Source organism: Balaenoptera ricei, chromosome X (assembly GCF_028023285.1).
Source record: "Balaenoptera ricei isolate mBalRic1 chromosome X, mBalRic1.hap2, whole genome shotgun sequence".
NCBI lineage: Eukaryota > Metazoa > Chordata > Mammalia > Artiodactyla > Balaenopteridae > Balaenoptera > Balaenoptera ricei.
The window spans coordinates 95,193,672-95,221,259 of NC_082660.1; the positions used below are offsets into that span (position 1 = coordinate 95,193,672).

The following is a 27,588-nucleotide window of genomic DNA, read 5'->3' on the forward strand; positions in this document are numbered from 1 at the left end:
GTAGAGACAGAGAGGAAAAACTGCTTCCCCCTTCCATTACCGCCCTTCCTCCTTTCCTGGACACCTACCTGGGGGAGGCGGGGGTTCACAGTACAGACCACAAACTTTTTTGCAAGTGGATAAGGATCAGATGCACTTGGGAGATGGGGGGAAGGAAAGGACATGCTCAGGGTCTGGAAGGTTCTTCTGGAGATGAAGTGAGTTGGAGGAGGTTATCAAGCTACACATTCCTTTGTCTGATCAATCCTGGAATCAGTAAATTCTCCTCACCCCGAAATTATTTGAACAGATAAGTGAAGGAGGTTGGTAGCCAGTGAGCCATGTGGATGTCTGAGGGAACAGTGTACTAGGCATAGGGCACAGCCATTGCAAAGGCCTGGAGTTAAAAGAAGCTCTGCTGATTTTATGAACTATCTGAAGGGCCCTAGCATGGACCAGTTTGTAATGACAAATAATAACAATATTAACCAACTAACAGAGTAGTTCTCAACTCTATCTGGTTCTACTCTCCCTTTTGAGGATACTTGCAACTTTATATAACAAACGTTTATTTGAATTTATGACATCTTATATAAGATATATATTAGGATGAATCATATGAAGTTGTCAATATTTGATCTTTTTTTATACATTTATTTATTTATTTATTTTTGGCCACATTGGGTCTTTGTTGCTGCGTGCAGGCTTTCTCTAGTTGCGGCGAGCGGGGGCTACTCTTCGTTGCCGTGCACGGGCTTCTCATTGCGGTGGCTTCTCTTATTGTGGAGCACGAGCTCTAGGCGCGCAGGCTTCAATAGTTGTGGCTCGTGGACTCTAGAGCGCAGGCTCAGTAGTTGTGGAGCACGGGCTTAGTTGCTCCGCGGCATGTGGGATCTTCCCGGACCAGGGCTCGAACCCGTGTCCCCTGCCTTGGCAGGCAGATTCTTAACCACTGCACCACCAGGGAAGTCCCAGTATTTGATCTTTTTGACTTAAACAGCAATTTCATATGATTCAACCTATTATAGTTAACATATAAATATATATATTTAGTTACAACAATTTATTTTATATTATAAATACACATTATTTAACTACATAAACTTAAAATAAACACATATAACTATATGCAAATTTATAAACTACGATAAGCAATCTGTAATAGAGTAAATGTATATATAATATATACATATAAATATATGCAGTCTTCAATAATATAATATTGTTATAATATAGCAAGTATACATATTATAATAGTGTAGAGTGATACACACATATTACTCTATACTATTATATACAGTTAATATTGAAACATATATATCATGCTAAAATATCACTTAATGGCCCTTTACTGTCCTGAAATGAAATTTATAAGTAATATGACTTATCTATGCCCCAAATTTGAAAAAAACAATTTAATTATAAAACAATTTAATGACCTAACTTTAATATAAAGATGGTGTAAAAGACAATTTTCATTGAAATAATGTATATCGTTGTATGTAAAGACTTGAGAAGTACAATAGAATAATTAAAAAAAAATAGATATATAATTAAAAGAAGAAATAGTAGTAGTTGAGGTAGTAAAGGAAAGATTTACTGATCATTGTATGTGTGCAAGGCACCGTTTGTTCTAGTTCTAAGGACTTGAAGTACATTAATGTATTTAATCTTCACAGTCCCCTGACAGTCAGAGCCTGGAGAGGGCTTCCACTGTTTGTTAAGAGGAAGGGTTTAGAAATTGAGTTATCTGTAGTGAGGTGGATGGACCTAGAGTCTGTCATGCAGAGTGAAGTAAGTCAGAAAGAGAAAAACAAATACCGTATGCTAACACATATATATGGAATATAAAAAAAAATGGTTCGGAAGAACGTGGGGGCAGGACAGGAGTAAAGACGCAGATGTAGAGAATGGACATGAGGACATAGGGAGGGGGAAGGGTAAGCTGGGACGAAGTGAGAGAGTGTCATGGACATATATACACTACCAAACGTAAAATAGATAGCTAGTGGGAAGCAGCCACATAGCACAGGGAGATCAGCTCGGTGCTTTGTGACCACCTAGAGGGGTGGGATAGGGAGGGTGGGAGGGAGGGAGACGCAAGAGGGAGGAGATATGGGGATAATGTATGTGTATAGCTGATTCACTTTGTGATACAGCAGAAACTAACACACCACTGTAAAGCAATTATACTCCAGTGAAGATGTGAAAAAAACAAAGAGGAGGGGTTTATGGTAGCTGAATGGTGTGCTAAACTTAGAAATGGAGAGGGAAATAAGTTATCTAAAGAATAAGAGTTAGCCCTATTGGGCACTTATTTGGAGTCTGTATATCCTAGTTGACCCAGAATTTGATTTAAAATAGAGGCAGCCAAGTGTAGAACATAAGATGTGGACCCTGCCTCATGCCTGTAACTTCCAGAGCCTGGCTATTTGATGAGTAACAGTTGTGTCTCTGCCGTGAATCAGAACTCTCCCCACAACAGAGCAGAACTCCAACAGGACCAGAGATCTCCTCCTGAAGTCTGTGTGGCTGCACATGGTGTAGAAACAACTAACTTCAGGCAGAAAACCCCTGTAGACTCTGAGGTTGGTCCCCACTCAGGCTCTGTGCGTTAGAGGTGCAGGTTGCACATGTGTGGAGTGTGTGCGCAGTTGTTAAGTATACTCTCTTAGACCTCAGTTGACTAGAACCCACCTCATAAGAGTCCTCAGTTAACTGGCTTTTATTCCCACCTCTACTCCCTATTGTAAGATAAACTTTTAATCCCTACAATATTTTTTCTTCAGGGTATCCACCTATGTATGTAAGAGTCTAAAAGTTGGAAGGAATGGTGGTTACATCCAGGCAGGGGTTTGAGATAAGGATGGGACTGTGTGTGGTGGTTAAAAGGGGACATTAGCTATATCTGCAATGCTTTATTTCTTTAATAAAACAAAGCTATTGAAAGCAAATTGGAAAAAAAGTTATCATTATTAACTTTGGATGCTGAGATCATGGACGTTTGTAGTAGTACTCTTTTTTATTTCTCTGTAACTTTGAAATTAAGAGAGAAAAAAAAATGAAGATTGCCAGGGAGAGATTTTCCAATTTAGAACATATGCAGCTGGTCTTCTTGACCAAAGACCTCAGCAACCATCATATAATCTGTTTTCTTGGTGCTGGGTTAGAACTTGTCTACTTTAATGTCTTCATTTCTTTTGGGAGTAGAAACTGACTTCCCAAAGTCATGTATCTCCTTGAGGAGGCAGAGGTGGAATGTAAACCCAGGGTTTCAGATCCCCAGCTAGCTCTATGCTCTTTCCACACCACCAGGCTCTATTCTTATACTGCCTTGGCATCAAGGTCTAGGGTGATGACCCTAAGGACCTGACAAATCTTTAGTCAATCCAGAAAATTTTATTCTCATCACGATTCTCTACTTAGGCAAAAAAATGGATTCGGACTTTTTAGAAAAAGATTTTCAACAATCCAAACGTTAAACTTCAGCTAATGCAAAAATGAATTAACCAAAGCAGTTCACTGTAATAGTACTTAATTAAGCGAAGTCTCATGAGATGAGAATATACCAACCTATATTTAGTAAGACCTACTAAGTGTCTGGTCTGGGAGGTGTTTGAGGAGAGATGAAAAGAAAAAAAGAAAAAACAAACCAAAAAAAAAAAAAAAAAACATGAGAAGTCTCTGACCTTGACTAATGTGCTAGTCAATACGATTGGAAAACCAAGCTGCCGTTTCTAACTTGACACCTAGGTAAATTAAGCTCAGGACTTGACTAAGACTTGGTTTGGGAGAGGCATGGAAAGTGGGAGAAGTGGTATGAGGGTGGAGACAGGAAAGAGTTGAATGGGCAAGGGCCCACAACATAACTGCTTCCTAACAAGGAGGGTTAGGGTAGCTCTGTGAGGGAGGAGGTCTGCTTCAAGAACATTTCTCTTGGAAAGTGATAGGCAGCCATTTTGATAGGGTGGGGCCTGATTTGAAAGGGCTTGGGTGATAGACTTGGTGATTTTGATTGACTTACCATAGAATCATGAGTTCTGGAGCAGGGATATGGCAGTGAGTTTATTTTGTGATTCCTGTTTGTTGTGATGCTAGCTAATGGGAAAGTAGCAATCATTTGTTATTGTGAACACATTTTGTACCTTGGAGCCTGGCTCCTAGCATTTCCATCAGAGTTTGGATGCATCCCTGCTCTGGTGGGAAGCAGTAGGAGGAATCTTAAGGTCGACAAATGCAAACAACTTTTGATTATTAGTGAATTTTGGGGGGGGGGGATCCCCACACAATTTCATCCCATAAAGATTTAATGAGTGCCTACTATGTGCAATGCACTGGGCCTTGTCCTAGAGATACAAAGGAAATGAGGCACCCATCTAACTGGGAAGGAGATCTGTAGACAAACATGTGGTCAGAGCACTGCAGGGGAAAGAATTCACACAGGGCAGTGAAGTGCAGTTTTTTGGACGAAGTGGCATTTGAAGCTGTCTTGGACGATAAGTAGAATCTCAATCGATAGGCACAGAGGCAAAGTGGAAGGAACCAGAGAACAATGGCAGAGAAGTGAATGGCATGTCGGGGAGTGGTGAGTATTTACTGAAGGGTAGGGTATGTGCAGAGCTGTGTCTGGGGACAGGAAAGACAGGCAGTCGCTGGTGAGGCAGGGGAGCTGGGCTTAGGGATTTGCGTACCAGGAGCCACTGCAGGTTTTGAGCAGTAAAGGGACATGGTCTTGTACATCAGAAACATCACTTTGGTAGCAGTTTAAAGAACAGACTGGAGTGGAAAAGTTGGAAGATCATTTAGAAGCGTATGGCAGTAGAGAGCATAGAGCTAGCTGGGGATCTGAAACCCTGGGTTTACATTCTACCTCTGCCTCCTCAAGGAGATACGTGACTTTGGGAAGTCAGTTTCTACTCCCAAAAGCGAGATATGAGAAGGGCCTGGACTTTCATGTCTATGAGGACGGAGAGGAGGGGAAGAATTTGAGTAACTTTTCAGAAATGTCTTACGGGTGGAGCAGGGGGAGGTCAGTGGGAAGGGAAAGGCAAGATTCAGGGATGACTTCCAAAATGTTTGGCTTGGATGACTGTGAACATGAGAGACAGAGAAGATTTGGCATTGGAGATAAGCTCACTGGCAAGCATCCTGGATTTGAGAGAGTAGCAGAAAGTCGGCTAGAGGGCTTGGTGGGCAGTGCTGATATCCTGTCTCCCACAGACACATTTGTGGCTGCAGCCTTCAAATTAACATCAGTGCATTTGAGAAGAGCTTCAGACTAGTGGGTAATACCCAAGGAGGCTCATCAGGCCTGAGGTAATCAGGAGGTGAAGAGTTGGTGGTAATGCCTCACGGGGCCACACCTCCAGAACATAATTGAGGCTGTCATTTGTCGGATAAAGATTGAAGGAATGATCTTGACAAAGCATAGTACAGATCCTGTAATGAAAGGGTAATGAAGATGGTTGCCAGCCCATTATTAAGTGTGATAACTGGGTTGAAATGAGATGAAGGACTTCATTTAGGCAGAACTTTCCCATTGACGAATAGTGGGGGGTAAGAGAGTGAAAGGAAAGCATATAATCCAATCCATAAAAAATGTAGAAATGCTTTTTAAAATCTGAAGCAATAATCATTCATTGTATTTATAGAGCTGGAGTGGGGGATATTTTCTCTATTGATAGATACGGATGTGCAGATGAAATTTTAAAAATGAAGAAAATTTTCCCACTGTCAGAACTTTATTTTAAAAATGATGAAACAGCTCTGTCCATATTTCCAGGCTGGGGGCAAGAAGGCATATGTCCAGCAGCTGGGGCACAGGCCACTCACTTCTTGGAGAGCTTGACTTTTTGTGCTCGGAGGCTGCCCACTAGAGGCAGACGGCGTACACTGTGATGGGTATAAATAAAAAGAATTTTGTCTTTAGGCATGTGTTTGAAGGAGAGCTGAGAGAGAAACAGAAGGTGTACAACTCCCACATTAAAATATTAGAAATAAGGAGAGTAATGTATTCAATAGGCATAATACATAATAAGTACAAATATTAAGCATAGAACTCTATTTCTAGACTGTAATGTTAGGAATTGGGTGATCATCCTTAGATATTTAATTTTAAATGAGTCAATATGGGTCAGATAAAATTTATCCAAGTTTTAGGACTGATCTTCAGAGGTTAAATCAAGTACACAGATTGTTAATAATTCATTACTCTGTAAAAACTGTGCATAATTCAGAGGTAAATAATTGGTGTACATTATTTGATGCTTATTATTCCCACAACGGTTATTATTTAGGGATAGACTATTACTCAGCTGGAAAGGTCCACTCTACTGAACAGGGATGTGCTCTTTGGAATACATATGACAATTTGGATAGCACCAAGCAAATTTTAATATTTTAATGTCTCGTGGACTGGGATGAGGCGTATAGGAGGCAGTATATAGGTTCTGGAGTCTAATTCACCTGCGTTGGGGTCCAAATTCTGCCATCACAACCTGGGTAACCTTGAGCAAGTCACTTAAAGTCTCTGAGCTTTTCTTTTCTCCTCAGTAAAATTGGAATAGCAAGAGTCCCTACCTCCCGGAGTTGACATGATAATGAAATGAGAAAACTACATGCAAAGCACCTGTCACAGTACCTACCTGTTTTGTACTAAGGGCTCAATGAATGCCAGTAGCTGCTGTTGCACCTTTCTAAGCTGGGTCATTTACCTGGCATATGTAACCTGGTCATCCAATTTGAGCAAGATCTTAGCTACATGCTCAACTTTTGGCTCCGCCTATCACCCACCCCCAAGGGCGCATCCCCAGAGGTTGCTGTGATCCCTCCTCAGCAACCAGTGATTGGCAGATAGCAAATCCTTATTTTCAGAAATTAGGTGGGGAAAATCTACCGTGCTACACAAAAACTTGGACAGCCCGCCCTCTAGTGGTATTTTGATGAATTGCCCCCAACAATTGCCCCGTTGATTCACAAATAGGAGGGCTGGCCATAAAAATGAATGGGATATATACAGCTGACATAGTTACCAGAAAACACCTGGTTTAACAAATCAATTTATTAATCAAGAACACATAATAAACTAATATTGGATGTACATCTCAGGCAAAGGACTTTAGTTGTAGTGAACATTATCAAGATATCTGGAGAATGCATATTTTCATATGCTAATTAGCCATTTTACCTAAAGAGATTCCCAGTTTGAGGCAAAAATCCAAAGTTGGCAATCCTATGCATACCTATATATCCTATCCCCCAATAAAAACTGTAATGTACATAGCCATTAGAGCTTGTAATTTTACTGCATGCAATATTCTTTTTTTTCTAAAATAATATAATTGTTGTTGTTGATAATAACATCTTACCCTCTTCTAGGGATTAAAAACTTTCCTCAGGACTTTGTTTTCACAGCAGGTAGGTGTGACAGGATTTGCTTTTCCAGATGTATTGAGGAGGAAGCCGAGGCTTGTCTATAAGCAGGCTAAATAGGTTTGCTTTGGTCACCCAGGGCACTTTCCAGGATACTGCATTAGGTTTACCCCTAGGAATCTCCTCTTGGTAAAATAAATTGCGTGGACATTGGCATGTCCCTTCATAGGTTTCATATGCTCCTTTTTTTTTTTTTTTTGAATCTTCATGTCAAACTAAGCATACACTTGTTTTGCAGTTTGAAATGAAAATGATTAAAATAGAGACCTGGGTTTTAAAGAAGTGGCTTTCTTTGCTGCATTGTAATTGTTTTGTATAGCTCAGATATTAAAGCATTTCTACCAACAAGACCAAACTAAGAGTAATAATTTTTAAGCCTTACAGAAACCTAAATCAAGGGAACAGAGATGAACATCGAGAGAAACACAATTGTTCTTTAAGTACTTGAATTGCTGTTCATAACAAGACTCAAGAGTGAACAGGGAATGGATAATTTAGAAATAGGTATTTTTTAATGGAATGATGGGAATATTTATAGCCATACTGAGAGATTGTGAAGCAGAGGACAGGCATGCATTCACTGATGCTTTTGATGGGTTTGCTCTGTAGCAAATTTCAATCCAACTGCAGAATGTTGCTGTTTTTTGGGGGGAAAACTATTTTCCTTCTTACAGTGCCTCTATTTACACTTGTAGCTGGTTAGTGAAATGTAGTTATCAAACCACCTGTGGGAGAAGCCAATCTGTCTAGAAACCACTTAGGAGCCTTTCGGGGGCAAACCTACACAGGTGCGACTGGAGTTGTGAACAGAATAGGGTTGGATCCCTCTGTGAATGAGAGGCCTTGCTGATAAGGTCAAGCTTGCAGGTGGGCTTCCTCTGTGGGCTACTCAGTTCCACTATGTCCCCAACCTGGCCATAGCATGCTCCCTTGTCAGCTGCAACACAGATCTAGTCATTCACCTATTTGCCAAATATATCTGGAGTGTCAAAGTGCAAAGGGCTCTGAACGTGTGGCATGTATTACAAACTCCTTCTCACGACAGAAATGTGAGTTGTACTGGTGACTTCTGATGGCACCATCTTTGATCCCTGGAATGGCCCTTGGCAAATTGAGTTTTATGTGAGCTTTCTCCTCTTCCTGCCTTTTTGTGACCCTCTCATGCTTTTCTCTTAACCTTCTCTCTTAACCTCAAGGTTTCAATCCCATCATGTTCCCTTGCCACCTGAGTTTCCAGGCCTCTTACCTCAGTAGACCCTTTTTAGTTGTTTCATCAGTCCCAAATCTAAAGATAAATGCACCACATTGTAGTATTTCATCCCATCTTGCCCCCCTCTCTGTTGGTTTTCCTAGGAATACCAATCCCTTAAAAACAAATCATACCACCTTGCTGGAATCTAGTAGTGGTCCTACACTCTCTAGACATAAGGCTACAAGGCCTTTACTCATGGGAATGGATTTCCCATGAGTAAAGTTCATCATGGGAAAATATTCGGTGTCAGATGGGCCTTCATGGATCCCTGGTATCATACACTTTGTCTGCTTTTTTTGGGAAAATCACCTGAGGTCTCTTGAGATACGTTATATTGTAACCTGTATTGTGAGTACAGTCGCCCCCAACCCTGCCCATATTCGCAGGTTCTACATCCTTGGATTCAACCAACCGTGGATGGAAAATATTTTTTAAAAATTGCAGAAAGTTCCAAAAAGAAAAACTTGAATTTGCTGCACACTGGCAACTTTTACATTGCATTTACAACTACATCACATTTACATTGTATTAGCTATTATAAGTAATCTAGAGATGATTTAAAGTATATCAGAAGGTATATGTAGGTTATATGCTACTACTATGTCATTTTATATAAGGGACTTGAGCATTCACAGGTGTTAATATCCATGGGGCTCCTGAAACCAATCCCCTGCAGATACTGAGGCATGACTATACTACGAGAAAAGAATAAAGGAATAACGTTTGGAAATTGTTGTCCTTATTATTGAATATCTATTCTCTGTCTATTGACTACTTTATAACTAAAGACTCCCTCTCTGCTACCTAAAGCAAGGGAACAGAAGAAAAGGAACCATAAATTTATTAAGTCAAATACATTTTGCTCAGCTAGTACTTAGAAGGAAATGAATTCTCAGTGTACTCGCAAGGTCCGTATGACAAAGCTAGTTGTAATGGCAGTTAAATGTCTTCAACTGCCTTTGAACATGATGGTTGTGTGCCAGGAGCAGATTTTTGATTATTTTCTATACCAGCCATGTCCTGTCACTAATGGGACAAACCAGCCTGTTAAACATTGTACAGGTGTAGATTATGCAACAGATTGTTTAGAGGAAGTAACTAAAGGGGGTTTAGGGTGCAAATGAAAAAAACATTCCAGATTTCTTTTTTCTATCAAGTAGGTAGTTATAGAGGTTTGAAACCACTTTACCAAGAAATATTTGTCAATTCAGAAACACTTGCTGTGCATCGTAGGGTTAGGAGAAAACAAAAACTGGAATATTAAGGAGTTTTAAAAAAATTTATCCCCATATTTTCTTTCTATTAACCAACTTTTAAAATAAAGCTATGAGAAAAAAATATATTCTCTAAAAAAAACAGTTTCCTCTCAGTTGTGTTAATGCATGGGAATAGTATCACAAATAGTCCATAAAAAGGAATAATATAAAATTAATTTAAAGATGATAAAACAATAAATATTAAAATTGCATTTACTACAGAGATGTATCATCAGTAATTTACCATGACCCAGAAAGTTTAACAAATGCAGATTTCCCCCTCTCTGTTCTTGACAGTTGTGAGAATGACAAATGACAGGCAAACAACTGATACTTGGGAGTGACTAAAAAAGCCCCCCAAGAGATAGCCAGAGATCAGTACGTACTTAGTCCAATTCAGTTGTACCTTCTTGACTTCAACAGTGCACAATGGTCATCAAAATTCACAGTGATGAATCTGGTGCCCTGTGAGTACTCAAAGTTCAAATGTCCTTCATTATAAATTTAGGATGAGTTATTTATTTGGTTATTGATTTATTTCTAATGAATACTTCACATACTATAAGAGGATTTGAGGCAACTTATAATAAAAGCTCATATGCAGCAAGGCAGTGAAAAATAAAGTCACAAAGAGACATCAGAAACCACAGAGTTCAAAAACTTTCTTGGGCCATAGACCTCTTTGAAGATCTGATAAAGAGCTGTGGAACATCTCCCCAGAAAAGTATAGCTATGCAAATAGGCACAACCTTGAAGTCTATCCAGGCACTCTGCCCCTGGATGTCCTTGAACCCCAGGTCAAGAACCCCTTATGTAGAGAAAGCAAAATCCTGAGGTAAGATAGTTATTTCACTTGAGCATTGTATTTAGCTCTGAGCTTCCTGTCAACTGAGGTTAAAAGATAAACACACTGGGTTGCAGAGTTCTCAACATCTAAAAAAGGAAGCAGATCAGTTCACAAAATGATAAGCGAAACATATAATTTTAGAATGGCAGTGTTTAAACAGTTTATGAAAGGATTATTTTAGAAAGGGTAATCAAGTAATATAATGTAGCACAATTTGATGAAATTCTTTGAAAATCAGCAATTGGAGGTAGAATAACTATGTTAATTGTATTGATTAGCATATAAAATTAGCATATAAAATTAGCCACAGTGTCTCATTTCCAACCCTTCTGGAAAAGAGAGAATTTATTGTATATGTCTTTCTTTAATGGTAGATTTACCCACCTAATATTATTTGATTAAACTTGACATTAATATAATATATTCCCATGAGCGCACACCAGCTGAGCAGCAAGGGAAACCTAAGGGTATAAAAAGAAATTGAAGTGTGATTAAATATCTGCTATTAATAGGTCATACCATGGAAAACTGGCATGTAGATAATGGCAAATAATCATTTTAGGTATCCACTGCTTCCAACCCAGGCATCTACTTTCTCAAAGGCAAATAAATAAAACAATGGCTCCTGTCACAATTACAGGCAGAGGCAGTATAGGATAGTGGTTAAGAACACAGTCTCGGGAATCAGAGACTGACTGGTTTTCCACCACTTATTAGCCCTGTGTCCATAGACAAAGTTGCTGAACTTTTCTGGGTCTCAGTTTTCTCATCTATAACATAAGAATAATAAAAGGGTCAATCTCAGGGCTGCTCCTAGGCTCTATATGGGTCCTAAGGAAGTCTTTGTTTTGTGGGGCTCCTGTCTATATAAACAATTTGAGTCACCAAAAATCAACATGTCAGTGTCATTGTAGCCATCCAATCTCACAAAATCCTGTTAAGCGGATGCCTCGTGACTGGCAGGAGTGATCCACTTGGCCAGCCACCCTACTGGACTTGATACCTATCTGTGGGGCCCCAGGAAAACCCCATAGGCATGAGTGCTGGAGCTCTTTGGAGGATCTAGTCAACCCAAAGTTTACTGCAGAGGACTGGAAATACCCCAAAGGCACAGGGCTAGGGCAGGAATCCTGCTTGCCCAGGTCTAAGGAGGATACTGATCTATCTCATAGGATCACTGGGAAGATTGAATGAGGTAATCTATGTAAAGCACGTGACTCAGTGTCTAGCTCATAGTACGTCCTCAGTACATGTTGGCAATAATTGTTGCTCTTCTCATTATTATCAACAATGCTCACTGCATCTCATGCCCAATCTGGTTTTCTTTCAGTGGATGGCTGCATTGACTGGTCAGTGGATCTCAAGACATACATGGCTTTGGCAGGTGAACCAGTCCGAGTGAAATGTGCCCTTTTCTACAGTTACATTCGTACCAACTATAGCATGGCCCAGAGCACTGGGCTCAGGCTGATGTGGTACAAAAACAAAGGTGATTTGGAAGAGCCCATCATCTTTTCAGAGGTCAGGATGAGCAAAGAGGAAGATTCAATATGGTTTCACTCAGCTGAGGCACAAGACAGTGGATTCTACACTTGTGTTTTAAGGTAAGTGCTGTGTGAAAACTGCTCAATGTCACGGGTGGTAGTCTTGATTGGGACTGGAGTGTGCATGGGTGTGCCTCATGTTATACAGTGAATATATTCTTGAAAGGCTGCAGTGCATGTGGAGCTTCAGTAAATTCAATTCTAATTATTTATTGGAACAATATAGCAAGTTCTTATCACATTTTCATAAAATAAGATTCCCATTTACTATGTACGCTCATTTAATTCAGACAATTTTGTGATTCATTTATTTCCCAACTCCACCCCTGCCCCAGGGTCTTATATAGATGGTCCCTGACTTAACGATGGTTGGACTTAGAATTTTGCAGCTTTACGATGGTGCAAAAGTGACACGCATTCAGTAGAAACCTCACTTTGGATTTTGAATTTTGAACTTTTTCCAGGCTAGCGATATGCGGTATGATATTATCTCATAATGCTGGGCAGTGGCAGGCAGTAAGCTGCAGCTCCCAGTCAGCCACGTGATCATGAGGTAAACAACTGATACACTTAAAATCACTCTGTCCCCATACAACCATTCCATTTTTCACTTTTAGTACAGTATTCAATAAATTACATGAAATATGCATACTTTATTATAAAATAGGCTTTGAATTAGATAATTTTGCCCAACTGTAGGCTAATGTAAGTGTTCTGACCACATTTAAGGTAGGCTAGGCTAAGCTATGATGTTCGGTAGGTTAGGTGTATTAAATGCATTTTTGACTTAAGATATTTTCAGCTTACTATGGGTTTATCGGGACATAACCCCAATTGTTAGTACAGGAAAATCTGTATTAAAAATTGTTTTTGCATAGAGCCAGTTGGCTCAATGATCTTGATATCTGGCTATGAAAATGACCTAAAGTATCATTTAGGTCAGGGTCTTTCCTTTCTTACTGATGGAAAATAGCTTCAAATGCTTCTGGTGAAATTCTTCATGGGATTTACAATGTGAATTTGAGTCTACCGTATCTAAATATTCAACATGGGACCCTATAAACACATGGTCATCCTGTGTTCCTATATACTATTCTGGGAAGATACCACAGATACAGTCCCTACTTGCAAGAAGTTTACAGTGAAAAGCAGTCTGTTTTATCCCCAGCGATTCCACAATATGTCCTTCCTCCCCCCTCCACCCCAGTGTCAGGATCTAGGATCTCAAATCTCAAATAGAGACTGCATTAGGTGTTGAAGTAAGTAGCTGAGGTGACCTTTAAACTGCTCTTCAATACTGCCATTTTAGAAGTGTCTGATCTTGCTCACCAGGGACCTGCACTCTACTGTGTGATTTTACCTTCTTGGAAATGCAGACCCTTCCATTTTTGTTTCCTGTGGACTTTGTCTGATGCCAAAGCTATGTCACCTCTTCATCAAAAGCACTTGGAAGCCCCTGGTGTGGCCTCATTGTTCAAAAGGGCAGGAGAACAAGGTGGTATATAAATAGAGAACCTTCTTGATGCTCTAAGAATCACTTTTGTATGTATATTGGGAGGAAGTGTTGGGGGAGCAAGTTTAGTCTCTTTGTGGTGGGCAAAAGCCCCAGGATATTGGCAAAAATAGCAATCATTCCGATCACACCCTTAGCAATAATCAGTATTTTCACCTCCTTGGACAGCTCTTGGCAGAAATGAGAAGTGGGTGTAATTCGGCTCCACTGTCTGGCACTCTGTTCTTTACAGTGCTGTTACTCTTTCCCTGCTTACACCCTCTTCATTCCCACCCTCATTAAATCCTGCCAATCTAAAATAGATCTCTTTTCCTCCCCCTATTCCATTTGCTCTGTTTGTTTTGTTTTCACAAATTTAAAATTTTATTTGTAGAGCATCAGCCTACTATATACAGGTGCTATACTTATAATGAATTATTGAATTAATTACTGCTTACTTCCCCTGCCCTGCTTATTTCCCCGGTCTGACTATCTCTCCTTTCTTCCTTCCTCTCCTCTCACCCATCTCCCTACCCTGAGAAATGCTAACAATATAGTGTGTATCCTTGCATACCTTCCTCTTATTCTTTTAATTATACAAGCATATCTACATGGGGGTTTCTCCTTAATGTTTTACAAAATAAAAAGAGAGTTACATATTTCCCTGCATTTTCTCTCCTTATTAAAAATACATGGTGGAAATATTTACAAGTCAATTGATAGAGAGCTCACTCATCCTTTTAAGTACATAATATTCTGTGTTGTTTAATAGTCTATGATACCACAATTTAGTCAATCATTTCATTATTGATGTGCATATACTTTGTTTCCAGTGTTTTTGTCCCTATAAAAAGTGCTGCAATTAAAGCTCCCAATTTGCTTTTAAATACACTTCTAAATTTTAGAACAGTTTTAGATTTACAGAATTATTGCAAAGATAGTACAGAAAGTTCCTGTATGCCCTACACCCTAGTATTAACATTTAATAGTTAATTCCGCTAGTATTAACATTTCCCCTAGTTAATTCCCCTAGTATTAACATTTTCCATGACTGTGATACACTTGTTACAACTAATGAACCAATAGTGATACATCATTATTAACTAAAGTCCACATTTTCTTCAGATTTCCTCAGATTTTCCTTAATGCCCTTTTTCTGTTCCAGGATTCCATCTGGGATACCCCACCTTGCATTTGATCGTCATGTCTCCTTAAGCTCCTTTTGGCTGTGGTGGTTTCTCAGACTCTCCTTGTTTCTGATGACCTTGACAGTTTGAGTAGTACTATTCAGATATTTTGTAGAATGTCCCTCAGTTGGGATTTATCTGACTTTTTTTTCATGTTTATACTGGGGTAATGTGTTTTGGGGAGGAAGAACACAGAGATACAATACTATTTTCATCACATCATAACAAGGATATGGAGTATCAGTATGCTTTTCCATTGTTGATATTGACCTTGATCATCTGGCTCAAGGTAGTATTTGTCTTTCTCCACTGTAAAGTTGTTCTTTCTCCACCCCCTTTTCAAATTGCCCTCTTTGGAAGAAAGTAGTTATTCACAGTCCATACATAAGGAGTGGTAGTTACGCTCCACTTCGTTAAGACCAAAGTATCTACATAAAATTATTTAGAATTCTTCTGCATGGGATATTTGTTTTTTTCTCCCATTTATTTATTTATTCAATCATTTACTTATATCACCATGGACTCATGGATATTCATATTATACATTGGGTAATAATCCAATGCAATTGTATTTTCTGGGTCAAATTTATCCACCTTTGACCACTGGGAGCTCTTTCAGTTGGTGCTCTGTCCCTCTGGCATAACCTCCTCAGTGTTTTATGTTGTTGTCTGTTTGTTTGTTTAGTATTTTCTTATATTTCAACACTCTAAGATGCTCCAGGCTTATCTTATATATTCCCTGCCCCCAGTCCTAGAATCAGGCATTTTCCCAAGGAGCCTTGATTCCTTTTAATGAAGAATGATATTAGACACCAAGATTTGGGTGCTAGGTGTGCTCGTTGCTACTGGGGAGTTGTTGCTTCTTGGCCCTCTCAGCTGACAGCCTATTTTGCTTTTAAACAAAGCCTTGTACTACCTCATACACAAGGGGGATTTCCCAATGCCCCTGAAATCCTTTCCTATAGGTGGCCCCCTCTTTCAAGTATATATTAGATTGACCTTACTTGTATTTTTTTGTAGATATCATCTAAGTCAGTAATTCTCACCTCACATCTAGATCAGTAGAAGAGAAAGGAGTGGTATTCCACTGAGCAGAGGCTTAGATGCAAGCATAGGTGGCAACCTCTTTTATTCGTGCAGCAGGTCTTAGGGAACGATTGGGACTAATGGTGTGGGGGAAATTTTGAATATTATCCTTCATGTGTGCCTTGGTAAGAGAAAAAATATTTGGGAATCACTGTTCTAAAGGATGCAACCGTCTTTTGTCAACTCAGGGATATAGAAATCTCTTTCAGAATGGCAAGAGAGTGACATCTATAGTGAAAAAGGCTCTGAATTTGGCAATGTCTATGTCACCTAAAATCCCAAATTTGATACTATTTTAAGGTAATTATGGAATGGTTTTTCTGTGCTTTATCGACCTCATTAAAAGTTACTATTGATTTCAGTGTGGTTAAAAATGCAGATATGAAATATTTAGTAATATGCTCCACCCATTTAAGTCACAGCAAGAAAAGTTTACTGTTTGTGACCTTTCAGTAGCCAATTACTCATTTTTGTGTTTTTCTTTGGCCAGTCTCAAGAGTGATTACTTGAATTTCTCAGCATGTCGGTGGGTTAGTGACAGAGGAATGGTGGAGAAGTGAGTCATATTTTGAGAGCTGTGCCAATCCAAGAATTACTGTCTACTCCCCTTTCCACTCAGATCTTTTCAGTGGAGGCACTTAGTAGAATAAAAATGATGAGAGTAATCTTATCTGACAAAATCCCACATGTCACTTTCTCAACAACTTGGAACAAGGGGCAACTTAAGCTGTGGATGAAGATAGATGTATTCCTATAATCCTGAATTGAATTCACAGATATTGAAAAGAGTGATTAAATATAATTGAATATCTGTAGAAACCTGTGTGTTTGGGGATGACGATGCCAAGTGCAGAGAATCAGTAATAAGTTCAAAACCATCACGACTATTTACCTCTCCAATGAAGTAAATGGAATAAGGAACCCTCTTCTTAAACAGGAAGATAATCCAACTATTTTTGGTCTTTCGTAATCATTGAAATAAATGAGGTTCTCAAAATCTGACTGCCTTACAAACTCCTTCTAAAGGGTTCCTTAATGCATTTACACAGTTCTGAGGCATGACATTTGCCTTGCTATTCATCACATTTGAGTGATTATTACTCTAACCAAACAACATTACCAGAAGAATTGAGGGGAGTTGGAGATATCCGAAACAAGAAATGTAGTATGTATCAATAGCTAATTTTTGAATCTGTACAATGAGTACATGAGGATCCATTACATTTTTTTTATTTTTGAATATATTTGAAATGTTCCATAATTAAAAAGAATAAGAAATAAATATAAGTATACAGTAATTTTGCCTGATTTTGATGGCTCTTAAATGATCCTGACTTAAAAGTGCCTATGTAGCATATATTAAACAAGTCTTATATTTCTGTCAACAGTCATGGGACTTGCTTTATGCCATATTGCAAGGAAACTTTTTACATGATCAGCACATTTAGCACAGTTGATCATCCCTTCTTTTTGATATGTCGTTTACCTGAGTTCCAGAGAATCACACCCTCCTAGTTTTCCTCTTATTTCATCAGTTATCCTTTCTGAAGTTCCTTTGCTGACCCCTCATATTCCCCCTGACCTCTTAATGTTAGAGGGCCCTTAGGGCTTGGTCCTTAGGTTTTTTCATCTCTACCCATGCTCCCTCCCTCCATAACCTGTTTATACCGTCTTATAGTTTTATATACCATCTGTACACTGGTAACTTCAACATGTATACCTTCCAGCCCAGATCTCTCTGCAGTCTTTTTTATCCAACAGACTTCTCAGCATCTCCACTTGTGTCAAAACCAGTATGTCCAAAACTGAACTCCTGATCTTCCTCCTATCTTATCATTGGTTCCTAGAAAGTAAACTCTGGGGCAAAAAGCTAATATGTATTAGGGAGTGTAATCCCAGAAAAATAGGAGTGAAGGAAAAGGAAAGTGAGGCAGGGTGAAGGAAGGATATTGTGACAAACCTGATCCAAGAGAAGAAATGGGGAACAATTTATTTCTCAGCTCCCATCTCCCATTGTTCAAGGGGTTATTCCACAGGGTCTTAACCACCTTGAATTTTGGGGATTGCATAATCCGTGCCTTCCATACCACTGCTGGCCCAAGCCAAGATCTCTTATCTCTCTTGTTACAATAAACTCCTAATTAGTTTCTCTGCTTTCGCACATGTATCCCTTCAATCTATTCTTTTTTTTAATTTTTATTTTATATTGGAGTGTAGTTGATTTACACTGTTGTGTTAGCTTCAGGTGTACAGCAAAGTGATTGTTATACATATATCCATTCTTTCACAGATTCTTTTCCCATATAGGTTATTACAGAATATTGAGTAGAGCTCCCTGTGCTATACAGTAGGTCCCTTCAATCTATTCTTAACACCATAGTCAGAGTGGTCTTTTAAAAATGTAAGTCACATATGTCTGTGTTCTGTTCTGCTCAGGACCTTCTGATGGCTTCTCATTTCACTTGGAATAAAAGCCAAGTCCTTAGTAGGGCCCTGGAGGTGATCTAGTCCCTGGTACCACTCTAACTACTACTTTCCCATTCTTATCTCCTTGGCTTACTCTACTCCAGCCACTCTGACCTCCTTGCTGTTTCTCAAACATGTCAAGTATACTCCATCCTTAGGGTTTTTTCACTGGCTCTTCCCTCTGTCTAGAACGTTTTCCTCTTCTATATTCACATGACCAACTCCCTCATTTCCTTCAATTGTATAATTTCTTCTATTCTAATCTTATCAGTGGGCCTTCCTTGACTACCTTATTTGTAATATTAAGATTCTCTTTCACTCAGTCCCTATCTTCTATACTGATACTTGCCTTCCTCTATTTCTTCTGTTTCCATAGCAATTATCACCTTTTATTATATATATAATATATATAATTTATGTATTGTATTTATTGTTTTTATTTGTCTATTTCCCCATGCTAGAATGTAAGGTCCTTAAGGACAGAGATCTTTGCCTTTTTGTTTTTGTTGTTCACTAATATATCTCAAGGGCCTAGAATAGTGTGTGGCACATAGTAGACACTCAGTAAATAAATAATGAATGAATGAGCTATTTTCCAGTTAAAGTCAGGTAGCTGCCTGACAGATATAAATTATTTTTATCGTATAAGAATATAGGCCCAAGTATTGCCAGATCTTCTGACTTTTTAAAGAAAACCTTTAAATCTGAATATTTATGTGAAATTTCTCAAATTTAAAAATTTTCAGGGCTCTCCTCCCAAAAAAGTCCCTACTCAGATTCAACCAGTTTATTCACAGTTGGCAAACTCTGAACTACTAAATCCTAACTCTAACATTAACCTAGGGAGTGATGGTATATTATAATTGTGTGACCTGTGCCTTGTTTTCCTAACCTGGAAAATGAAGATTAATTTGTTTACTCAGCTTAAGATACATTGAACACTTGCTTTAGGTGTTTGGTATATAGCATTAAACAAAACAGATTAAAGTTCCTACTCTCCTGGAAATTACCTTCTAGAGTGGGGGGAAACACACAAATAACAAATTCACAAGACTACATTGGGTAATGTGTATTATGAGAATAAAAAAAAAAAAAAGAAGGGTCATGTTGCAGGAGTAACTGGGAGGCCATTTTTGGTTAAGTGGTCTAGAGAGCCTCCCAGAGAAAGGGACTTATAAGCTGAGACATGCATGAAAGGAAGGAACCAGCCTTGTGAAGATCTACAGGAACAGTGTTCCAGTCAGAGTGAACAGCAAGTGCAAAGGTCATGAAACAGGAACAGACTTTTTGTATTCAAGGAAGCTAAAGAAGCCCAGTCTGGATGGAATGCAGTGAGATGGAGGAAAATGGTACTGGATGAGGCTGGAGAGGCAGGCAGAGGCCAGATCCTGTTGCATATCGTGAGCTAGGATAAAAATTGATTTTTATTAGTAATCAGGGGCAAAGGGAGTGTTGTATTTTGTCTGTTTGTTTTAAACTGGGGAGTAACATGATCAGATTTCCATTTTAAAAAGACGACTCTGGCTGCCCTGGTGGGAAGGGACTGTAGAGAGACAAACAAGGAGACAAAGTTTGGACGGAATTGTGTTAGTTGAACAGATATGTGATGGTAAGCTTGGATTGGGGTGGTAACTTGGAGATGGGGAGAAGTGAATGCATTCTAGATTTGCATTGAAGGATGAGCACCAGGACATACTGATGCACTGGATGTGAGAAACGGGAGAAATAGTTGAATAAAGTATGACTCAAGTGTTTCTGACTTAAGCAGTTGAATGAATCATGGTGCTAGTAACTGAGATAAGAGAAGGCCTGGAGAGGAGCAAGGATAACAGTGTCTACCTCAGGGAATTCTGACAAGCACAGCACCAATGCTGACACAGAGTAAGGACTCAACACATTATCTCTTATTTCTACTTTTACTACCGCTACCGTTGTTACTACTATCTATGATTTTTAGCCCTCATTATATGGCAAACACTGTGATAATCCTCAGTAACCCTATGAGGTAGGTCATATTATTGAAGATGATAAAACTGATACTCATAGAGGTTAAAGAACTTGTCCCATGATACACAGCTAGTAAATAATGGAGCTAAGACTTGAACCCAGGTCTACCTAGCTCATGCACATAATCAGTTTCCTCTACCGTCTTTTTGTTTATTACCTATGTTTACTGTTCTTTGTAGGTACCTGTATCTGTATATCACAACAAATGAGATACGGTTAATTCCTGTTTGTACAAAGTTCTGTGATTCCGTCTGTTTTCAGGTTCCATGGTGTACAGTATTGTCTGGAGATGAGGATGGAATTCTACTGATTAAAGGTGGACAACAGAAGACAGTGAAATAGAGATCCTAAATTCATGAAAAGTGAGGATCAAGTTAAAGCAGAAATTTCCAGAGATAAAAAACCAGACTACTTGTCTTACAAAGTTTGGAACCCTTTGCAATCATTTATCAGTTTCCAAACATTATACAGAAGTGCTTAAAAGTTGTTTGCTACCAAAGAAAAGGGATGGAGGAACCTTGTTGGATGTATGTCCTTAACTGGCTTTCTTTTGTCCATTTACTCTCACTCCCAAACCTGCAAGGTATAAGATTCACAATGAATCAATTAGAGAAGCATATACATCAGTCTGTGACAAAGTACTGGAATGAATATAATCAGGTGTATAAATGCATGGCTATGTTTTTCAAGAACTTATTGCATGTAACTACTTCCCTCCATTTACCCTAAAGGTATTTCATAGAAGTAGAAAATTGAGAGTGCATTCCTTCCTAAGTACAGTTTTATATTATTTTGTTTATTTTTAATACAAGGGATATTTTTCAGCTGATATCATTTCAGGTCTCAGGTACCTATTTTTCACTAAACAAATATTTACTGAGCACCTATTCTATAAAAGGTACCAAAAAAGGCAAAATCAAATGACAGGGCTCTTGCCTCCTAACAAATTTAAAGGGGAATTAGGACATATATACAAATTACAAGCAAACAAGTATAACTCAAGTAAAAGAGAGGATCCCATATGGCTCATCAGAGCATTATATCCTAGGAAACAGTCCAGCAAATAAACATAATTTTAAAGTTTGAATATTTAGGTATTTAATGTAGTCCTTTGAAAAACATCAAGGGGAAGCCAGTCTGTAACCCCCACCCCGGCAACATTTGAAATCATCTTTTCCCATTACTTTCATGCTCAATATTTATTACATAAGGCAGCTGCCCAGAAACCTCTCTCATCACTCCTCATTCTCATTCCCAACTAAAAAACTCACCCTGGAATGCATCCCCTGCAAGTTTTTCCTCTTTTTGTCCTTTTTTGTCTTCTGTCACTTCTTTTTTTTCCTTGCAAGAAGTTCTTGTTCCCCGTTCTAATATAATTTAATTAAACTAGCATTGCTCCTTGCAATTTTTCAGCTCTTTCTTCCCTACACCTATTCTGCACATTAAAAGCCCAGATACTGATCTGGCACACCAAGAATCTCCATAGAAGTTGCTGAATTTGGAGAGACCCCTGCAGCCAAAAAAGGATTATCTCTGGAGGGCAGGGAGAAGGGGAAAACTGCCAACGCTAACTTCATGTCTTTTATTCCATCACACATGAGAGGAAGTGAAAAGTGCTATAAGAAAGATGGAGATAAAGTAGTAGTAGAGAGTAAGGGAAAATAGCTTTTGACTTATAGAATCATGGTGTTTGAGATGGTTCTTGATGATCTAAACAGGTGGCAATAGTAGAGGAACTACCAGGCAGATGAAGCAGAGTTCAAGAGCAAGGATGCAGTAAAACATGGGTTATGTCCAGAGGAAAACAGGGAGGTCATTGTGGCCGGAACCTGCATTTATCAAGGCATTTTTTTCTAAATATGAACATAACAATAACTAACCCTTGCTTTATAGAGGTTTCAGATATATTTTTGGAATGTGAGACTTTAAGACATCGACCAATTCTTAGAAAATAAGATAAAGGACAGAACTAATGAGCACCTTCACATGCAGTCAGATAATAATGCATGTTTTTAACAGGTGATGTTTCCATGGAGAAAAAGGAATATTTAAAGGGAGTAAATTCCCTTCTATGACTCTACCCTTATTAACAAAGGAGATGCTGCTGATCTCAGCATTATCAGTCAGAACATGCACTCCAACTAGTTTTCTCAGGGATGGGAATGAATTCATATGGAGCCATCCCCACTCTCTGGCCACTCTGAAGAGTGATCCACCTTGGCAAGATAGCTGGTTAAGGTTCAGTGGGTACAGTCTCTATCTATGGCTATGAAACGGAGAAAAGCCAAGTAGGATGGTGATGTGTAGTTCCACTCCAGGGCCTTGGTCTCAATAAAACAAGACCCAGATTAACATGAATCTACACCCACTCATTTCCAGACTGGATCATACTCTTCAATACTAAGGCAATATAGAGATGCCATGTGCATTTTTTATTTTTCAGCCCCATTACCCTGCCCCCTCCCAACACCTTTCTCTGACTCCCTGTAAAGGAGAGCGGTTTGGCTAGATTTTATATTTACATTCATCTGTTTTATTCTCATGCAAGATCTCTCTCTCTCTCTCTCTCTCTCTCTCTCTCTCTCTGCCCCTCTCTCCCCCACCCCACTCTCTCCCTCTCGCCCTCCTCCTCCCTCCCTCCCTTTCTTTCTGTTGGTCTCTCTCTTCCTTTTTAACTGGGTCTAAAACTTACCCCTGGACTACCCCCTCACACAGTTTCTACACACATAGAGCAGGCTTTCTATACATGTGGGCTACTGACTTACTGGTTGTAACCCTCAGATCATTAGGGTCTGCGGATTTTTAATTTCGTCCCATGAAATCTTTTCTAATATGTTAAATGTTACCAATAGAAACAGAGATAGATAGCAGGAGGGCACTTATTATGAGATGACAATGCAAAGAATGATGCTGGGAACATCAGTATTTTATAGCATGGTGCAATGTCACAGAAAATTCTAAATTTTAAGGCATTTAGGGAAATTTCTTATTATGTAGTTTTGTTGTATTATATAAACACTCTGGCAAACTTTCAACTTTGATCCCACATGACATAAAACAAACATTGAAAAGCATTGTTGTTTCTAAATAAAATATGACTTATTTTTACTTTCCATTGTTTTAGAGACAGGTGTAGCCATGTTTGACTGCCCAGTGTGTGGACAAGTCATTTGAAAGAGAGTGGTCAACAGAGACACCTTCGCTACTCATTCCCTTTCACTACTTTGCTTGCCATTATCTCAAGCCCAGAGAGGCTCACTACCATTTTTCTAGATATAAAAATCAATGACTTTGACCAACCTATTGGCACCTATGAAATTTCCATTCCCTTCACTTGCCCACTGAAGCTGCGTCTTTCTTCCAGCAACATCGTTTTTACAGCTGTCTTACTCTTGAGCTGCTCATCTATGCATGCTAGCCCAAGGGCTCAAAGGCCAAGTCATATTACCTCTGTTGTATCGGTTGAGGATATTTAGTGGTAGAAGTGGAATTAACTTTATTAAATCCTTTCCTCTGGACGTACAGAGGGAAAAAAAAAAAAAAAACCTTTATATTGGGTGTGATACACAAAATCATGCATCTTCCCTTAATCCTATCAAACCCAGATCCAAACAAACCGAATCATTTACTGAAAAAAATAAGTTATGAAAACAGTCTGTAACATAGAGATTTGTGTCTGGCGCCCCTTCTGGAACTACTCACCTTCCTTTCCAGTGCCCCCTCCTAGGCTCTTGTTGCAGTGCCCTTTGGTTTTCTTTCATTGGACCCAACTGGGCCCTCTGTGCAACCAGATGATCTTTTCTTCCCCTTCCCCATTCCCCACTTATGGAAGTTATTCCTAAACGTGCCATTGTCCAGAAGCCCCCACCCCCACCCTGACCTCCTTTCCTTACTCACTCTCAGATCCTTAGTCTAAGGGACACACAGGCAGGAGCCCTCTTGGTTTCGCATCCCTTTGTGTCAGAGATCAGTGTCTGCTCTCTTCTCGTCCTGTCCCAAAGGAAAAGGTTACCTTTCTAAACCTACCCAAGCCAGCAAATTAATTCCTTTTGTTTTTTGTATATTTGTGAACATTTAATTGTTTTACTTTCTTAACAAAGAAGTATATAAAGAAGTAAAAGCCCTCTATCCTACTGCCCCTACCCTACTCCATTTTTCTGGAAAAAAAAGTTTTTCCAGAACATTTCTATGCTTACATAAATCCATTATATATATGTGTGTATATATATATGTGTGTGTGTATATATATATGTGTGTGTGTATATATATGTGTGTGTGTATATATATATACATGTATATATATATATATATTATATATCACACATACACGCACAGAATAATGAAAAATTTGGGGAGAGATTTTGTTTCACAAAAAAAACCACAATTGGCCATCATATTTTTTTTCATTGAGCAGTGCAGTGGACATGCCTCCAATAGAGTATGCAGGATCTACTTCATTCTTTTACATATTTCTTGTGTTTTCAAGATTTCTGCAGCTATCTCCTTCCCTATGGCCCAAGTTTCTCCCATATTCAAAAGTACTCTCTCTCTCTCAGTCTTGTACCCCACTTCACTTCTTCCCTTCACAGTCAAAGGTCCCTGAAGAAGAGCCCCCCCCCCTTCACTGAGCGCTTCCTCACTTTCACTCACTCCGCAGTCTTTGCACTTAGGCTTCTGCCGGCTTCTGCCCCCCCACTCCCCTGATCTGCTCAAAGATCAGACATGGCCAGACCCAGTGAACATTTTTCACCTCCTGTCTTAGCGCCTCACCCCCCGCAGCCCTTAGCACTGCTGGACACACTCCCCTTGCAGCTCTCTTCCCCCTGTCTTGAGTACTCCTAAGTACTTCACTGTCTCCATGGTTCCCAATTAGGGGCGCTTCTGCCCTCCGGTGGACATGTGGAGACATTTTTGGTTGTCACGATTTTCTGGGGGTGTGGGGTGTGCTACTGGCATCTAGTGGGTAGAGGCCAGGGGTTCTGCCAAACATCCTACAATTCACAGGACAGCCTCTGGAAATCTAGCCCCAACTGTCAGGAGTGCTGAAGCTGTGAAATCCTACTCTGTAGGGATATAAATAAGCCCAAGAAGGTTTCTGTCAAGTGCAGGCCCTTTAATAATGAGCTAGGGATCTGGCCCTAAATCCTGATAATGATTATGTACATCTGCCCCCAAAAGAGACAACTCAGAGTCACATCCAGCCGCTGCAGAAATGTCCCAGGGTTAGGGTTAGGATCAGGGCCATGAAAGCTTCAGTGACTAGGTTCACAGTCCCCAGTTAATGTTCAGGGCTCCTCCAGTTGTGTCTCAGTCTGGTCCAGGTATGACTCCTCAGCATCTTTCCACCTGTGGGCTAAACCATACATTTAGCCCCCATCAACACAGCTTAGTCATCAGAGGGGGAGATGCAGACCATCCTCCCCCTCCCCCTTTCACCCCCTCCCTCTGAAAATTGATTTCACATCGGGGTATGTTATATTCTACATTTCTGAATTCACAAGGAGCTTTGTAGCCAGATTCCTCTCCCACTGTTATCCTGGTGATGGGGGAGAGAAAATCTCAGGATGGCAAAATACTGTGGTCAGTGGTCTAGACCAGCAAACCCTCCAGGTACTGTCAAGTTGCTAACTCGCCTCCTTGGCAGTGGCACAAGTTCCCTGTTCAGATCTGTCCCCAGTTCTGCCACTGGGGACTGGGGAGGCTTCTCCTGTCATGGGGCTGAACGACGATAGCAGTCCTCGTCTGCAGCTCGTGCTGGCATCCTCTGTATGCAGCCCTGAAGGATTCCTCTAGGGGTGGCCCTGTTGTAAGCCCGGGGTTAACCCCAGGCCTGTTTTGTTTCTCATGATATAACTCGCTCAGAACATGAATGAGCTTCCTGACCAGTTCATTGCTGGAGACTTGGGATGCAGGAATCCCCACTCACTACCCATCACTCCCTGATGCACCGCCCCTGCCAGTTCCGACATTTCCTTTGATGGTTTGTGGTTTGCAACTGCTCTTCTGGTGTAAATTTCTGGCTTGGCAATAATCTGGTTGCCCAGACCAAGGACCCTCTCAAGTTAGCTTAAAGAAAAAAGGATCTGTGTAAAGTGGATTTTCACTCAGCACAACTGCAGGAAGTGAAAAGTGGTCGGGCTGCCACTCTGCACGTCTGGGGTCACGGGATCAACTCCTCTCTGCTTCTCTGTCTCTCTGCTCCCTGGGGCCTCAGACTGTGATTCTCTAAAGGGCACTGGGCCTTTGTAAAGCACGCGGTTCTGTTCCCCCACATCCAAGGCCAGGCCTCAGCTGTGGCCTCGGTGTCCATGACTCCGACCTTGCCCCCGACTCCCAATGACCCACTGCTTCATTGCCCGACACCATCCTGGCTATGAAATCTGCCTCTCTGTTCAGATTCTCTAGTGTGAGGATCTGTTTGGCTCAGGATGGGTCAAATGACCACTCCTGCTCCAGTCATCTAGTCTAGTTTCAGGGGTGGGGGGGGGGAAGCAGAGACGGGGGTGTTATATACTGTCTGCCCAGGTCCACCAGATGCTAGAGTTGGGGAGAGACACACACAGAAGCGGCAGTAGTTCTGGAGTGTCGAGTACTAGTGCTCTGGAACACAAAGAGGGTCATCAAAACACGTCTGTCTCTCTAGGTCTCTCTCCCCCTAAGCCCCCAATCTACAACTTCCCCAGCCACCACCCCAGACCCTACCTTCCACCCCATTTCCCCTCCTCTCTCACAGCTCCCTTGCCCCATTCACCCACCCACCCACCCTTTCCTTCCACTCTTCCCAAGCCCTCCCCCGCCCCTCCCCCTCCCACTGAAAACGGATTTCCCATCAGGGTACATTTCTATTCTGTTTCACATTTCTGAATTCAAAGGTTTTATAGCCAGATTCCCCTCCCACAGTGGAAGCAAGTTTTCTGCCTTGAAAAATTCACTTTACACCAAGGGCAGCCCGTTGGCCTTCAAAGTACTGGAGGTGTCCTCTGCTGGTGGGAATCAGAGTCCCTCCCGTCTCTTTGTGGTTCTTGAGGGCCCATTCCCTGG

At 40.2% G+C, this 27,588-nt stretch overlaps 1 protein-coding gene across 2 annotated transcripts in view; it reads left to right on the top strand.

The window, feature by feature from the left end:
* Positions 1-27,588, top strand: part of IL1RAPL2 (interleukin 1 receptor accessory protein like 2) — a 1,091,263-nt gene that overhangs the window by 539,825 nt on the left and 523,850 nt on the right. For both annotated transcript variants that reach the window (XM_059910655.1, XM_059910656.1), the window contains one exon: positions 12,096-12,369. In XM_059910655.1, the coding sequence (XP_059766638.1) occupies positions 12,096-12,369 (274 nt within the window). The remainder of the gene's footprint in view (positions 1-12,095; positions 12,370-27,588) is intronic.